At 36.7% G+C, this 18070-nt stretch overlaps 1 protein-coding gene across 3 annotated transcripts in view; it reads left to right on the top strand.

Annotated features, from left to right (window-relative positions):
* MBD5 (methyl-CpG binding domain protein 5) overlaps nt 1-18070 on the top strand; it is a 477029-nt gene that overhangs the window by 438880 nt on the left and 20079 nt on the right. For all 3 annotated transcript variants that reach the window (XR_011254548.1, XM_069577616.1, XM_069577617.1), the window contains 3 exons: nt 3055-4080; nt 5667-5875; nt 10161-11369. Coding sequence is in view for 2 of the 3 variants with exons in the window: in XM_069577616.1 (XP_069433717.1) it covers nt 3055-4080; nt 5667-5875; nt 10161-11369 (2444 nt within the window). In the remaining variant the exon portion in view is untranslated. The remainder of the gene's footprint in view (nt 1-3054; nt 4081-5666; nt 5876-10160; nt 11370-18070) is intronic.

Below are 18070 nucleotides of genomic sequence, written 5' to 3'. Positions count from 1 at the left end.
TCCTAACACCTTCAGTTTTACATTTGCCCCGTTGTTATATACCTGCTATAGTTCCTAGCATATTGCCTTGTAGTTATATTAACTTTATGAAAAGAACTTTAAAATTTCCTGGTTCATAATAAGCTCTCAGTAAATGTTTGAGACAGACAGGTAGATCTGTGTGTTATCACATTGTCTAAATTCTGCTTTCCTGAAAGAATAGGCAGGGTGTTGTGTTATTGTTGTTGTTTCTCTGTATCATCATTTTAATCCTTTTGTTCAGCAGAGTATACTTGATTGTTGAATTGGTGTGTTGAAAACTAGGGAAAATAAAAAACATGCCTTGATCCACATATTACCCTTAAGAAGCTTGTGATACTCACCACCTTCTTTTTGGTAATGCAAAAATATACCTAGAATAACTGTATTTTCTTTATTGTAATTCCTCAAGAATATTTAGATGGAGAACTTTTAGAATAATGTCCCCAAATGACTGCTTTCATAAATCCTCAAAATGGATGTTTCTGTTTCACAAAATAAAGATAAAAGAGTAATAACCCCTAAGGAAATCCTTCATCTACAAAGTCTTGTATACACACTAGACTATTTCAGAAATATACTCTTGACTGTGATTAGAGGAATGGTGATCTGTATATTTAAATATGTCATGATTATTTAGCAGATAGGGGAAAAAGCCATAGATAGTGATTACTAGTAAATAAGAGTTTTTATTAGCTTGTTCAAAAAAGTGGTTTCCAAATGCAAATAAACCAAAGTACCTATTTATGGAAATGGCAGCAAGATTTAAGGAGCACTGAAACGTTTAAGGTATTACTGGTTTTTATCACAGATCTGAATTAATGTTTAAAGATTTGTATACTCTATGCCTACCTCAGCATCTTATCTCCTTTAAATGCAACAGTGAGAGCTTTAAAAAAATAAAGTAGACCACAACAGCTAGAAGACTTGCAAAGTCATGCTATAGAGATATATGTGTTGGATACGCTGATTTTATACTTCCTATTGTTACCACATCATCACAACTAACTTTAGCTACTAATGTCAATAATGATGACAATGATAGCTCCTTTTATTTGTATACTTTTACATGTTGCAAGCCTTTCACTTACCTGTCTTTGATGCTCACAATGATTATTTTCCTTAGAAAAATTCAAAAGTAGGAAGCTTTCATATACAGGAAGATGTCCATCCCCATGTGATATGTAATAATGAAAAAATCAAAATATGAATGCCAAACTTTATCAGGTAGTTCAATAAATATGATCAGTCCACATGCTACATAGTTAATAGTGTTCATATAGAGTCTATATTTCAAAAAGGAAAAACCCTTGCGTTATTCTGGTAGGAGAAAAATGAGAAAAATATATCATTGTATTCGTACTTCTGTTACAACTATGGAAACATTTCTGTGTATTTGGACAAGGCCTCAGTGGTAACATAGTCATATATAAAGTTTGTTGCGATGGCATAGCACAGCGGTAAAATGTTTGAATTATTTTAGATTTTCAGTAACACTGTATTGTTCATTATAACATACACATGTTTAATACTTTAATAAATGTATGTGCTTATAATAATTAATATTTGCTAAATGTATGTATTATTATAAAACAATGCATTTCTTTAGGGTAAGACATTTTCCAAAAGATGCTTGTAGGTTCCTTTTCAACAGAATGTGATTCTCACCCTCCCCACACCCTCCTTGTACATCTGGATCACTAGGGGTGATTTCAAAGAATACTACTGCCCAGGCTGTACCCCAAGAGATGAGTTCTTGACTGATCTTGGTTAGGGCCCAGACATTGGTTGGTTTGTTGGCTTGTTTGTTTTGTGCAGCTTGGATTGGTAACAACTAAAACAATTATGATACACAACTCTAATTTTATTATTAAATTCCTTGAATTTTCATCTTTAGCATACATAAGATTTTCACAATTAAGAATACTATTTGGATGAAGACTGGTCTTTTTAAGGAATCATGAGTATAAAGTATTTTTATGCTATTAGAATGACAAAGATTTAAAAATAATGATAAAACACAGTGTTGGTGAGAAAAATGAGTACTACCTACATTGTTTATAGAAATATAAATGGAATGCATATTTATCAGCTACACTGGAGGGCAGTCTGACAACGTGTATCCAGAGCTTTAAAAAATATATAAACCTTTTGTCCCTGGAACTCTACTTTTGAGAATTTTTCCTTAGAAAACAATTGAGCATATTAGCAAAGATGAGTAAATAAGAATGTTTATCATAGTGTTGTTTAAAATAGTAAAAGATTGTAAACTATCAAAATATCCACAACTGTGGATTGAATAAATTATGGTATATCCATACATGGATACTAGTAAAATAGATCTATAGTTAACATGAAAGAATAGTAACAATGTATTGATAAATGAAAAGTTACAAAACAATATGATCCTGTTTTTGCTAAAAATATATGTAACATATATATGTATATATGTGTGTATGTGTGTGTATGTGTCTGCATATGTAATATGTACATACAGGTGGAAAAGCCTGGAAAACTATATACTAAAATATTAATAGTTATATCTACGTAGGTACTTTTTATTTTCTGTTTTGTATTCTCATGCATATTCTATTTGTTTTTTCCCTTAAAAGAAAATACTAGTAATATAAAGACCAAAGACTAGTAATAAAGACCAAAAATAATTTTTTTATGTAAAAATATATTTTGAAAAATGAGGCCTTGTTACTTTTTTCTAACCAAATGAATGGACTACCACATAGCTTCCCCCATTTTCACTTTGTCCGGCTATGAAAAACAAGATATTTGACAGTTAGAACAGCTATTTCTTAAAGTGCCAAACTTCTCCAGCATATTTATGTTCAAAGTAGATTAAGAAGTATGAAGTTGAACTTGTTTCATTACCATGTCAGATCATCTCTAATTACAATTAATCTGGTTAGCCTCTACAAAGATGGCATGTAATATATTCATCAAAATGTATCTCAATGTATTTTTATAGAGAAGTCTTCCTTAACCTCTGTAATTAATAAGTGGGTTTTTTCCCCTTTCTTTCAGGCGGTTCAGGACCATCCTCCTCCATAGCCATAGCTGGCATCAACCACCCTGCCATCACAAAGACAACATCTGTTCTTCAAGATGGCGTCATAGTCACCACCGCAGCTGGAAACCTACTGCAGAGTCAGCTGCCCATTGGGAGTGATTTTCCTTTTGTTGGCCAGGAGCACGCACTTCATTTTCCATCCAACAGCACTTCAAACAACCATCTTCCACACCCCTTGAACCCCAGCCTCCTCAGTTCTCTACCTATCTCTTTGCCAGTGAATCAACAGCATCTCCTAAACCAGAATCTATTAAATATCCTCCAGCCTTCAGCAGGAGAAGGCAAGTCTGAGATCAACCTCCACCCTTTAGGTTTTCTCAACCCAAATGTAAACGCTGCTTTAGCTTTTCTCTCCGGTGACATGGATGGGCAGGTATTGCAGCCTGTTCACTTTCAACTCTTAGCAGCCCTGCTTCAGAACCAAGCCCACACAGCTGCCATGCTTCCCCTGCCATCTTTCAATCTGGCCATCTCAGATCTTTTGCAACAGCAAAATACCCCCTTACCCTCATTAACACAGATGACAGCCCCACCAGACCATTTGCCAAGCAATCAGTCAGAGAACAGCCGAGCTGAGACCCTTTTAACCAATCCCCTGGGGAACCCTTTACCAAGCTTTGCAGGCAGTGACACTACTTTTAACCCCCTCTTCCTCCCAGCTGTCACTGGGGCCTCAGGATTAATGGCCTTGAATCCCCAGCTGTTGGGAGGTGTCCTGAACTCGGCATCGGCCAACACCGCTAATCATCCAGAGGTTTCCATAGCAACTTCTTCCCAGGCAACCACTACCACAACCACTACATCATCAGCAGTGGCAGCACTGACTGTCTCAACACTTGGTGGGACAGCAGTGGTGTCAATGGCAGAAACATTGCTGAATATATCTAATAATGCTGGGAATACACCTGGTCCAGCTAAACTCAACAGTAACTCTGTGGTGCCACAGCTACTTAACCCTCTACTGGGGACAGGTCTGCTTGGTAAGTTAAATTTTTTCACAAATTTTTACAAAAGAAACGTTTTTCTAATTCTATTTTCTCCTTTAAAAAAGACCTCCATTTTGTCACACTATTTTTAAAAATGTTTTTGTTATGTCACAGCTTGCTTAAGGAAGAACTAAATATAATAACACCCACACACAACCATAGTTATACAAACATGAAAATGACTTTTTCCTTTTCCCCTATTCTAGAAATACTAAATGTCATTTTAATCTGCCTTCTCTTCTAATTCTGATGCCACCTAAACCTAACCTACTCATCATTCTCTTAAGCCAAGTAGTGTCTTATTTTTCAAATAATTAAAGCACAGGTACACCTTAAAAATAACATTTATTTGAATTTTAGTTGATGTGGCATCACAGGGTTAGTATGAGCAGCTGCACTGTGGATGAAAACAGTATGAGGAAGTGCTTTTCCAGGTGATCCCTAAATTAATGAAACTAGCTTATCCAGCAAAATAAGAAACAAGGCATAAAAACATTCAAAGTTAATGCTTGCCCAAGTTCAAGGAAACAAATAGCTACTGCTTGGTTTTCTCAAACAGTATTATTCTTTAGAACTTTGTGGGTTAAAAACAAAATCCTTTATGTAGATTATCTTATCTCAAAAAATTAATAAAATCATGTCAAGTATATTCAGCTGTTTGATGCACGTAATTGTAGTATAGAGATGGTGCCCATAAAGTCTGGAAACATAGGCAAATGTACATGATATTGTCTAGGGCATCTTCAATAGCTAAAAAAATAATATGTTTCTAGTTTTCATAAGTACTTTTATAGAACACTTTAATTAGTCCTATTTGGCAATCAAAATAGTGTAGTAAAGAACCTAAAAAGCACTACAGATTTCAAGTCATAGGACAATTTCTATGACATTATCCTCAAAATAAAGTCAATGTAATTTCAAAACAAGTTAATTTTGAATTTTGAATGTAACTTTGGTATTAACTATCCTATCTGATTATATAACATTTATTTCTTATGACTATGACAGTGGATTTTCTATATTAATAGTTTTCTTTACAATTTTATTTTAGGTAACCAAAATACCAAATACATATTTTATGTAGAAACAAAATATATATTAAAACAAGGACAAAATACATATTAATACATATTTCTAAACCAAATTTAATTTGATTTGGTGGTAGTTATTATTATGGTTTGAGAACTAAGTTTTGTAACCACGCCTGGTCAGGCCCACATATTTTAACTATCTTATGATTGCTAAAGCATTTAGGGCTAATTTTAACCTTTAATTGTGGTTGCTTTAACAAAAATGGCTTCAAGGAATTCTATGACACTGAAGATCAATATATAAGGATTGGCTAACGGATAGACCAAAGACTAACTAGTCTCTCCATGATATGAAATCAAGACACTAATAATGAAAGATAAATAATAAAATTAGTCTTTCTTACCACTTAGTAAGACTTTGAAGAGAAAAAGAGAAAAGAGTTACCATGTAAGTCTAGTTTTTAGTTTTTTTAGAAATCCTCAAGAAAGATAGGCATAAGACCTCCAAAGAATCACATTGACTTATATTTTATATTTTTCATACTATAGGTGACATGCCCTCAATAAACAGTACTTTGAATAACCATCAACTGACTCATCTACAGTCGCTGTTAAACAACAGTCAGATGTTTCCTCCAAATCAGCAGCAGCAGCAACTTCTTCAGGGGTACCAGAATCTCCAAGCATTTCAAGGACAGTCCACAATTCCTTGCCCAGCTAACAATAACCCCATGGCTTGTCTCTTTCAGAACTTCCAGGTACTCTCCTTTCCTGGGTTACTTTAGTAGAAAACAATGTTTACTACTTGTTTTGCTTAATTGGAAGAAACAGACAAAAGAAGGTGATTATGTACCTTTTCACCTCTATTTACAATTATTCCTCAGTAATGAATGTTGTTAACGTTTCAGTGTTTTTGTTTGTAGCATTTTATTTTGTCTGAAGCATCTCAGTAGTCCTTTAGAAGTTGTTAAAAACTGATCATGTTACCTTCTTAAACTCTTTTGTGGTTTCCCATTGCTCCCAGGGCTTCCCTGGTGACTCAGTGGTAAAGAATCCACCTACCAATTCAGGAGACTGGGGTTCCATCCCTGGGTCAACAAGATACCCTGGAAAAGGAAATGGCAACCCACTCCTGTATTCTTGCAGGAAATCCCATGGACAGAGGAGCCTGGTGGGCTATAGCCCATGAGGTCGCAAAAAGAGTTGGATACAACTTAGCAGCTAAACAACATTGCTCCCATGATTAAACACGACTGAGCGACTGAACTGAACTGAACTAACGTGTTTACCCTGCCTCACTCTCCAGCACCAGCTCACACCACTCTCTCCCTGGCTTCAACCACTTGGTCTTCTTTTAGTTCTAAAAACAAATAAATTCTTGATAGACTAAGGAGCTGGATGGAAAGAGGAATATTAAATAAATACATGAAGAAAATACCGAAGATTTTAAAATAATCTTAGGGTAGAAAAGACTCTTTCAGCAAGGCACAAAACCAAGGAGTCACAAAGAAAAGAGTAACAGAGTTGAATACTTAAAACTTCAAATCTGTATGATTAAAGATATTCTAAACAAAGTTGAAGACAGGTGGCAACCTGGCAAAAGTTACTGGATTGGCCAGAAAGTTTGTTCATCGGCCACATTGAAACGAACTTTTGGCCAACCTAATACATGCATAATAATAGCAAGTAATTGCCGTTCATAATATTTTAAGAGCTCCTACAAATTAGGAAGAAAAGAGAATCAATTAGAAAAATGAGCAATAGAAATGAACAGACATTTCAGAAAATTAAATAATAATTACTAATAAACATGAATAATCAGAATTATACAAATTACAACATTACTCTGTCCATCAGATAGATGATATCCTTTGCTAACAGAGGAGTGGGGAACTGGAGTCTTTCAGATATTATTGTTGGTCTGATTATATGCTGACATAGTCCTTTTAGAGGGTGATTGATAGTTTATCAATTTTATACACACACACACACACACACACACATATATGTGTCTGTCCTTTGACCCACAAGTTCAACTTTTATATTTAGGAGAAATCAAGGCACAATCTAGAATGTTTTGTTGCAATTTGATTTGTGGTGTCAAAAATTAGAAACTGATCATGTTACCCTCTTAAGCAACCATCAGTAGGAAAATAGTTAAATACTGAGTATGTTTTGCTATCTTCATCTATCTAGTAGTTTCGAAGATTAGGTAGGTTTATATAATCTGATATAGAAAGACCCACAAGATTACAGAACTCCAACACTGTTGTATTATAGAACAGTACTAAAATATAATACAACTTATAAGAAAAAAAGAAATGAGGCAAGGGGAAAGGAAGGTGTGAAAGAAAGAAGGGAAACTAGATATATATCTGCACACTTAAGGCATTAATAACAAGTCTATGAGGATGTATTCGAACACTGATCACTTTTGAGAAAGAAATGGAATCAGAGTGGGATACAAAAGTATAGATTTGGGTGGGAAAGTGATGAAGGAAGCTTTTCTCTTTTGGACAATGAAAAAATACTCATATAATAAAATAATTTAGAAGGGAAGAATAAGCTCTCAACCATGCCACTGAGTAAATAAGTAGGTAAAGCCTGAAGGGAATCCATTAAATTTAGCAGTTAGAACATCAGTAGCTTGGTAGAATGCAGTTTTTGCAGAGTTGTGGGAGCAGGAGCCAGATTGCAATGGATGGAAGAATGAAAAATAAATTAGAGTTTGGATTACTCTTTTAAGAACTTTTTAAAACCTAACTACAAAGAACATAACAGAAATAAAATAGTGCCCCAAGGCAGGCATAGGTTGAATGCAAACTTTCATTGATAAAATATGGAAGCCATGCATATAGTTGAATGCTAAAGAAAAGAGACCAAAAATAAAAAGTAGAAGAGATTGAACATAAAGAAGAGAAGGGGTAATAGATAAGGCAAGATCCCTGAGGAAAGGCTTGGTATCCAGAGTATAAACAGAGGACTTACTCTGAGAGAGCAGAGGGAGGCGCCTCTTACACTGGGAAGCAGGACAGGATCAGGGACACATTGTTGCAGGGAACTGTGTGCTGCCAGAAGGCAGGGAGCAGCTGAGTATAAAAATAATGAGAATTCCTAACCTATAAACTTGATTATCTCTGTTGAGTTCAGTTCAGTTCAGTCGCTCAGTCATGTCCAACTCTTTGCGACCCCATGAATCGCAGCACGCCAGGCCTCCCTGTCCATCACCAACTCCCAGAGCTCACTCAGATTCACATCCATCGAGTCAGTGATGCCATCCAGCCATCTCATCCTCTGTTGTCCCCTTTTCCTCCTGCCCCCAATCCCTCCCAGCATCAGAGTCTTTTCCAATGAGTCAACTCTTCTCATGAGGTGGCCAGAGTACTGGAGTTTCAGCTTTAGCATCAGTCCTTCCAAAGAACACCCAGGACTGATCTCCTTTAGAATGGACTGGTTGGATCTCCTTGCAGTCCAAGGGACTCTTGAGTCTTCTCCAACACCACAGTTCAAAAGCATCAATTCTTCGGCGCTCAGCTTTCTTCACAGTCCAACTCTCACATCCATACATGACCACTGGAAAAACCATAGCCTTGACTAGACGGACCTTTGCTGGCAAAGTAATGTCTCTGTTAAGTAGGGTCAAATACTAAGAGTAATGTGGGAAATAGCATAGCAGCTGGCTTGAGGAAGTGGATAAAATCTGAATAGTTGTGACGGAGAGTGATACCTAACCAGAGGATCATAGGATTGATGGGAATACAAACCCCCAGCTGAGATTGGAAGCCATAAGTTCCTATGGATAGATACTCAGCATCCTCACTGTGCATATAGATACAGAAGGCAGGGAGCTAAATTGACCCAAGATTGAGATTTTTATCTGGTAGGTATATATAAGGGGAGAATGGCAGGAAAGTAGTTATGTTGCTGATGGATCCCAGGTTCTGGTTTAGCAGGAAAAGATGTAAAGACAGGAAGTGAGTGATCGTGGGTCAGTGAAGCAGGGGGTGGGGGGATGGGAAATCCAAAGTATCAAGGTTCTGGAGAGCAATTCTTAGCTGGGGTTGGTGAAACTAGAATAACCTGTGGACTTTTTCAACGTGCACTCATCATTCCCATGATGAGCATTGATGCTCTTCACTGGCCATTTCCTCCTATCACCTCTTCCTGATGAAGCATCACCTCCGAGGTCACTGTTGTCACTGTTGACAGCATGGGAATGTCCCTCAGGCAGTGACCAAGTAAGGTTGAAGAGCTGATGTTACTACCCTATCTAAAGACTTCAAAAATTCAGTGTCATCTCAGAAATAGTTTGGGGACTTCCCCGGTGGTACTGGTGGTAAAGAATCCTCCTGTTAATGCAGGAAATGCAAGGGTCACGGGTTCGATCCCTGGGTCAGAAAGATCCTCTGGAGTAGGAAGTGGTAACCAAGTCTAGTATTCTTGCCTGGGAAATCCCATAGACAGAGGAGCCTGGCAGGATACACTCTGTGGGGTCACAGAGAGTCAGACATGACTGAGCACAACTCAACAGAAATAGTTTCATTGTTAAGAGAGGGGTGTATATATATGTATTTTTTTGTTTTATGTTTCACTTAATTCAGTAGAAATATCAATGAGTTAGAGATCATTTTTAAACCTGTTTCGCTTTTTAATGTGAGCAATGCTGGTGACAGGCTTGTTTCTCTCTTTGAATTCCAAGTTGAAAACCTGTAGTGACACTAAAAACGTGGAATCATCGCCTGGAAACCTTTTGTGTCCAACCACCTCAACTGTAATTTTTCTAGAGAATGTTTAGTAATAGGATTTGTTTTTAATATGTTACATGATTCCAATCAAAGAAATGTACCCAAGTATAATCAAGACATGTCTTTCTATACAGTGACTTCTATTTCATTTTTGAGTCTTATTCTTTCTTTATATGGCCTTCCTTGTTATAGTCATTGGTCTTCCGGTAAATCTTAGAATTACAGTCTTTCTCTTTAAGGACTTGAATTTTTTTTTTCCTCTCTCTATGTCTCACTACTTCCTGTCTATTTCTTTAAGGTGAGAATGCAGGAAGATGCAGCTCTCCTAAACAAAAGAATAAGCACTCAGCCGGGGCTCACAGCACTTCCCGAAAATCCAAACACTACACTTCCACCTTTCCAAGACACCTCTTGTGAGTTGCAGTCACGGATTGACCCATCTCTAGGTCAGCAGATGAAGGATGGCCTCATCGTGGGGGGCCAAGGCGATGCTTCCGTAGATGCTATTTACAAAGCAGTCGTGGATGCAGCCAGCAAAGGAATGCAGGTTGTCATCACCACTGCTGTCAACAGTACAACTCAGATCAGCCCCATTCCAGCTCTGAGTGCCATGAGTGCCTTCACTGCTTCCATTGGTGACCCATTAAGTCTCCCCAGTGCTGTCAGTGCAGTCATTCATGGACGAAACATGGGCAGTGTGGATCACGATGGGCGGCTGAGGAGTGCGAGAGGGGCTCGGCTCCCCAGCAGTCTGGACCACGGGAAGAACTCCAGCGAAGGAGATGGCTTTGAATATTTCAAGTCAGCAGGTTGCCACACATCTAAAAAACAGTGGGATGGGGAGCAAAGCCCTGGAGGGGAGCGAAACAGGTGGAAGTGTGAGGAATTTTTAGATCATCCAGGCCACATCCACAATAGTCCTTGTCACGAAAGGCCCAACAATGTCTCTACACTGCCATTTCTGCCTGGGGAACAGCACCCAATACTGTTACCACCAAGAAACTGTCAAGGGGATAAGATTTTGGAGGAGAATTTCAGGTATAATAACTACAAAAGAACTATGATGAGTTTTAAGGAGAGACTAGAGAACACTGTGGAAAGATGCGCACACATTAACGGGAACAGATCTCGGCAGAGTCGGGGCTTTGGAGAGCTGCTGAGTACCACAAAGCAAGACTTTGTCCTAGAGGAGCAATCTCCAAGCTCCTCCAATAGTTTGGAGAGTTCTCTGGTCAAAGACTACATCCATTACAATGGAGACTTTAATGCCAAAAACATTAACGGGTGTGTACCTAGCCCTTCAGACGCTAAAAGCATTAGTAGTGAAGATGACCTAAGGAACCCAGACTCCCCCTCTTCAAATGAATTGATCCCTTATAGGCCAAGGACGTTCAACGTTGGCGACTTGGTCTGGGGCCAAATCAAAGGACTGACTTCCTGGCCTGGAAAATTAGTCAGAGAAGACGACGTTCACAGTTCTTGTCAACAAAGCCCCGAGGAAGGGAAGGTATACCAATCTTTATCCATTGTCAAATACTAACCTTTGTTCAGATGTCAGTTCTTATTTTCTGTTATCATCACTTTGGATTCTTCATGACTCATTGAGGTCTCACAGACTTCTGGAGCATAAAGTGAAGAGGGGATGGTTGTAGTCACCAAAATGTCATATCATCAAGGGGTGAGTTGTAAAGCATTTGTAGATCCCACTAGGGTTCAGCATGGCTCTGACCCAGGAAACAGATTTCCAGAATTTGGTTAACTTGGCCTTTCTTCCTTGCATGTGCCTAGTTCTTCATTCATACAGAGAATGAAGGCAAGTAACAATGATGGGGGGAGAAAAATCTGGCAGTTGTTGGAACCCAGCAATGTGGCAGGGGTCCTCCCAGGCGGCAGAAAGCGCCAGGGGATTGGAACTCTCCCATGTGCTGATGTGTGATACACAAAATTGGGGAGAAGCTAAAACTGGGGTGTAGTTGCAGCCATTTCTGGAAGCAGGGGGTAACATCTGAGTTTAGAATGGTGTCTCCTTTCAGGAAAAGTTCTGGGTCTTTGAAACATATGGAACTGTTTAACCCCATAGTCTGGTTCTCCTTAACACAATCTGATCACATAAATTAAATGAAAACTTCTCCATGAAACTACCATTCAATTTAGAAGAAATTAGTAAGGGTCTTCTGAGCTTTCCCCCTCCCCACAATTGGTAGAATTGACTCCCTAGGCAAGAAATATGCAGAATGTTCAAAGTAGATAGAAAAATTTATATCTGAGCAGGAGATGAAAATAATGCACATTGCCTACATAGGATGAAGAAACATGTAATTTTTCATCTCCTTAGGAAATAAAAATTCCTTTTACAGGTATATATTATTCTCTTAAAGATTATATTATGTAAAGCTATTTCAACTCTGTTCAAACCTCCACTGGCATTTAGGTTTAATGGCAAAGGAAACCAAAAGCATTTTGCCAGCACAATAAAAGGATTGTCTTTCTCCAAATGACCAGGAGGTCCTTAAAACCATCGCTTATAATGCCTAATATATACTTGTCAGGATACACTTTCAGCATAATGTTTCTACCTTTGATAAGAAAATGAATTCCACATTCCTATTCATAAAACATTTTACTCTCTAATCTCTCCAAGACCAGACAAACATTCTTTGGGTTGACAAACCTAAATATTTTTGACAGTTTATTCAAGAAATAATTAGAAACAGCAAAATTGGGCTTTTATTATATAAATGGAATTGCTACAAATATAAGATATAGACATTGAACTGTTTTACAATCTGTGCAAATAAAACCAAGTCTTTTTTATGTGCCACTTTATCCAAAAAAAAAAAAAAAAAAAGCTTAACTAACAAAAAGATTACGGCTTCCCTTCCCTGGAAGCATTCTTCCTGTCCTACAAGCCTTGTCTAAATATCTTTTTATGTCCTCAGGAGAATAAAGGTATGCACTTTTAACACATTTCACTTTAAACCATGATCCTAATCTTCTGCTTAGCCTGTGTTAGCAAACTCCTGGGATTGAACTCCTCACTGATGTTTAGGGAGATGCACCTGAAAAAAAAAAGTCATTGTCTAAGAGTCCAAGAAACATTTTTTTTTTACTTTATTTGAATAATCAGCTGGTTTTCAATCACTATAAAATAAAAGTTTTTCACAAAATCCAGATCCTTTTTCCTTGTTATTGACAATAGATTAAGTCCTAACAGCGAGCATAGAATTGTTTATATAAATTCAAATATCCCCTCACCCATTGGCTGACATTGTAATTTTGCATTCTTATAACTTTGATATCAAAATCTTGATAAAAAGATACACTAAAAATACTTTTAGTAAATCAGAGAAAGTAATTGAAAGCATACATTTAGAGGTGAAAAGCTAAAAATTTATAATGAAATATTAATGATAACACATGAGATATTTACCTGTCATGAAAAAGCAAAGTATATCAGTCTTAAAAGCTCTAGGGCACTTAACATTTTAAAATATCTCTGGTCTTTTCAGGACAGCTCACTTTTGCACATAAAAAAGCAAAGTGCTACTTCACAACCCCTTTTTTTCTCCTATAGTTCGCAAAACAAAGGAAGGTCCTCCTTATTAATGATGCCCAGCTAGTCAAACACCGTTCTCAATTTATAACACTAGAAAAAGTGAAATTTCAAAAACAGGTCTCTCTGACTTCAGCTAAATATCCTTTGCCTGATGTCTTGGTAATCCTGGTTCATCTAGAAAAGATTAAACTGTGGTTAATACCTGTGTAAGACAAAGCATGATCTGTCTGAAAAGATTTCCTGTAAAACATATTTTACATTAAAATTGGTTTAAAACTGTGAACCAATTATGATGAAAATTTCATTTACATTGAACCTCTTAGTTCTCACAATGTCGGATACGTAAAGCCTTGTGCATTTATAACTAGACTTCTGCTTTTAAAAAGGTAAGCAGTACATTAGGTTTTCTTCCATATACTGTGGCAGTGCCTGACATTTTAATAAAGTCAAGAGAGAAAGACAGAGACTGACTTCATGAACAATTTGTTTATTATAGTAAAATCTTATTAATTCCATCTTGCTGATGTGGAATGTGGACCATTTTCCCCATTAATTCTCTCTGTAGTATCTCAGAAGAAACGGTTTGCAGAAAAATTTTCTTACACATAATCATTTAAAACCTTTTTAGCCTCTTCATTTTTCATACTAGTATTTCTATGTTCACCTGAGTAAATTAATCCAAGATACTGTCAGACCTTACCAGATACCATCTATGTTAATTCAAATTTTAGAACAGGTTTATTATCTCCTCCCACTCCCTATATCTCACAAACCTATCATTTATTTTTTGTTAGTATCTTTGTTCTCAACAAGTCACTTCAAATTCTTTTTGGAGGCAGAGAAGAAAAAATCTGGGAAAGATTGAGGGCAGGAGGAGAAGGGGGCAACAGAGGGTGAGATGGTTGGATGGCATCACCAACTCAATGGACATGAGGTTCAGCAAACTCCGGGACATAGTGAAGGACAGGAAAGCCTAGCATGCTGCAGTCCAACACAGGTCACAAAGAGTCACGACTGAGCAACTGAACAACAAAAACTAGAAAAAAATATAATTACCGTGATTACAGGTAACTAATTCAGAATAAGCTGGACACCTCTCATGTCTCTGGACTGATAGGTCAGGGCTGTGAATGGAGCAGGGACTGAGATCTCCAAGTTGTCCATAACCTGATACTTTAGCTAACTGTTTGTCATGAGTGCAAATGACTCCGGCAGTTTATGATTTAAAAAGACACTTTTAAATCTTCAGTGGGGTGTTAAATGTAGTAGAATTGCTAATAGTGCATTAGAAATATCCTGCAGTTTCCAAGATTACTTTCTAGGAGGTAGGATTTCTAACTATCAAATACCGTGTGAACACAGCAGAGGAGACTAGAGAGAAAGGGCTTTGGGCATTCTGATGTGAGCTTAAAAACAGCTCTATCAGTTACCTAAATGGTTCTGAGTGGGTGTATTAATTTCCAGAGCTCCTCAAGTGGGAATATTAATTCCTACTCAGAATGATGTTAAATACAATACTATAAATAGATGGGGCTTCCCTCGTAGCTCAGTCAGTAAATAATCTGTCTGCAATGCAGAAGACCTGGGTTCGATTCCTGGGTCAGGAAGATCCCCTGGAGAGGAAAATGGCAACCCACTCCAGTATTCTTGCCTGGGAAAATCCCGTGGACAGAGGAGCCTGGCAGGCTATAGTACATGTGGTCTCAAAGAGTTGGACACAACTTCGTGACTGAACCATCCACCACCATAAATAGATGATACACAAAAGAGGCTCAGTAAAAATTAACCTCCTCCTCTCTGTTCTCTGTATTAAACAACCTTATGAATTTGGATTCTACCATTACAAAATTGTGGTCATTTGGCCTTCAATATTGTATACCTATCCATGAATTATCGGTAAATAAAGGACTTATTAACCAAGTTGGGGATTAAAGGATAGTAATAACATTTAATGAATGAAATAGTTTATAACTATTTTTTATGAATCTCAGGACATTGCATACAAATTGGCATATTTGATTATAAGTTAATGTTAACTGTTCATTTTAGGCAGAAGTTCTACTTGGAAAGATTTTAAAGGACTTAGTTTAGTGAATAAACTTAAAAGTTCCCCTCTCCTCACTGTTTCTAAAAACTATAAACTCAGACATTCTTCCTCTACCCACCAAAACTCTCAACTGTATTAATTAGTAGAGATTTTTAACAGTCAGTGAAAAGTTGGGCTGAATCACCCCTATTTAATACCATCCCAATACTGAAGCTATGTTACAGCACTGGAAGGAGAAAATGTGCCTTATATAATGCCATTCAGGAAGTGGTATCTCCTTACTAATACATTTTTCCCTTGCCTATCAGTTTGTAATAAGAACATTCTAGAAGATATTTGTACTTTTTCTAAAGAAGTGGTGCCGGTTTCTCTCTGAACCATGAACCCTTTATAGTTTCAGATTTAGCAGCCAAGAATAAGACCTCAGTGCTTAGTCAGAGCTAGAGAAATGTACTGCCAGATCTTGGCACAGTATTAAGGAACTCTTGGAGAGGAAAATGGCTTCTGCTAGCATGACACCTATACACTATAATGTACAGACATTTTAACCCTGTGCAACTGTGGGGGGAGATGCTTATCTTTATGTATTTATTTCAATAATTATTTTAAAGCAGAAAAAATGTTCTTTTTTTCCTAAAACATATTTTGTAATTATCATCTACCATCTTTGATCTAGCCTAAAAGTGTTGACTCAAATAATAATCAAAAAAAATGAAATTCTTTTTTTTCTGAGTGGATAATTTTTAGTTTTTGAACATTGTCCCATTGGTCTTTGTATTTGATTGTTCTTATATTCCGTGTGTATTCTGACTGGAGGCAAATTTAGGAAAGAATTTATTTCTGTATTGGCACCAAAATGTTTCTTTTCAATGAAATGTTTGTTGTTGTTGGACAGGTAGAGACATTGCTAATTATCTAGAAAAATTCTATCCAGAAAAATGACCTGGTTAAATGAAGAAGTTTTTAAAAGCAATGGGTAGGGTGCTCCTTCTCTAGATTCACTCTTTGACTGTTTTCCACATGGTTATATTTGGCAGGAGGAGATGAAAGTAGCTTTCTGAGTGTTGTTCAAAACAGACAGAACTCATCATTATTAAAACTCATGCCAGATTTATTTTGGGACAGTCACTTTCTGTTTGTCATTCAGTATCACATGCACTCATGTTTTGATGGTATGGAGCAAAACCAGAGACAGCTTACAGTGGTATTCTGCAGATGTATAACCTAAGAAGTTGAGCCTGGGAACTAAATTTGGAAGGTGTGCCCTTCTGTGATGTTTAAACACTTTTACTTTGAAGAATATTCTTTCTGGGCTTATCAGTGTTAGCTATTTGTATTCTTTGGTACTGTCACTCTCTGTTGAAAGTATTCTTTGTATATTTTCTTTGCCATATACATTTTCTTAACCATTTCTGGAAATGAATTATTTTCTCTATACCCAATCAATATCCATGATATTTGAGCTGCATTTTGACTGGTGGGGTGGCTGGGGCAGTCAATGCTTTGCAGCAACAGAATATTTTTGAAAAAGAAGAATAATTATTGGAAAGTGATAAGCAAGATAAAATCCAGACAAAGGCAGTGCCTGATCAAAATTTGAAAGATAATAAAAAGGAAAAACTAGGTAACACCAAAAATATGAATATTGGGGAAAAGGCTAAACTGAGTACAAAGTTGAGGTAAACTTTAGTAATTGTGGAATACTGTGAAGCTTTTTTCCCCCCTGAGGAAGATTAAAGAGGAAAAGGAGGAGGCCTGTCTCCCTTCCTAGATAACTGAGTCTGGAGTTCTTGAGCTTGTCAGTACAGTTGTCATGTGGTTACTAGCAAATGGAATCTCAAGTATGAGGCAAATACATGCTTCTGTTGCATGAACTCTTCAACAGTGTATCCTTAAAAGTACAAGTTTATTCAAAACATTTAATTCTGTGTGTATTATGGATCTATATAAAATTTGATGTCACATTTAGAATAGATTTACTCTAGTCCTATAGTACAGTTCTCTAGTACTTAAAAATGCTTCTATATGAAGTGAAGATGAAAGGAAGAAAAATAACCCTCAGATAGTGCCACTGACTAAAACTGTGATAATGTCGATTGGCTTAGTCCATTTGAAAAAACTGTGGTTCACTTTATGAATTTTTCCTGAAGTAGTATTGTTAAATTCATCCTTTCTGTCACAGGTGAGTCAACTTTCTACCCCAAATTATTTATCATTAATTCCCATACTTGAAAAAATATTGAAATATTGAACCTAAGTTAGCAGGACTTTTTCAGCTTAAAGATTAAAGTAGTTACTATTTAATAAATGTTTGATAATAAACCTAATAAATGCCTCATATTTGCTTATTGCTTATTGATTTTCCAAGATTTCAGCTCAAGTCACATGTTACCTGTACAAATACTTAGTTAAAATTTGTCCTTAAATTCTTATTTACTCATTTTTTATTCATTCGACAAATATTTTTGACATGTTATGTAGTAGGCACTGTTCACACCACTTTAAAAATAACTTCTAGTCTTATTCTAAGATATATGTGAAAACATAGGTATAATGTCTTTGTATTTTTCTAATATAAATTTATATGAATATATCACTATTAAAA

This window comes from Ovis canadensis, chromosome 2 (genome assembly GCF_042477335.2).
Source record: "Ovis canadensis isolate MfBH-ARS-UI-01 breed Bighorn chromosome 2, ARS-UI_OviCan_v2, whole genome shotgun sequence".
In the NCBI taxonomy this organism is placed as follows: Eukaryota; Metazoa; Chordata; class Mammalia; order Artiodactyla; family Bovidae; genus Ovis; species Ovis canadensis.
Note: the sequence above shows the minus strand (reverse complement) of the source record. Positions and strands in the feature narration are given on the sequence as shown.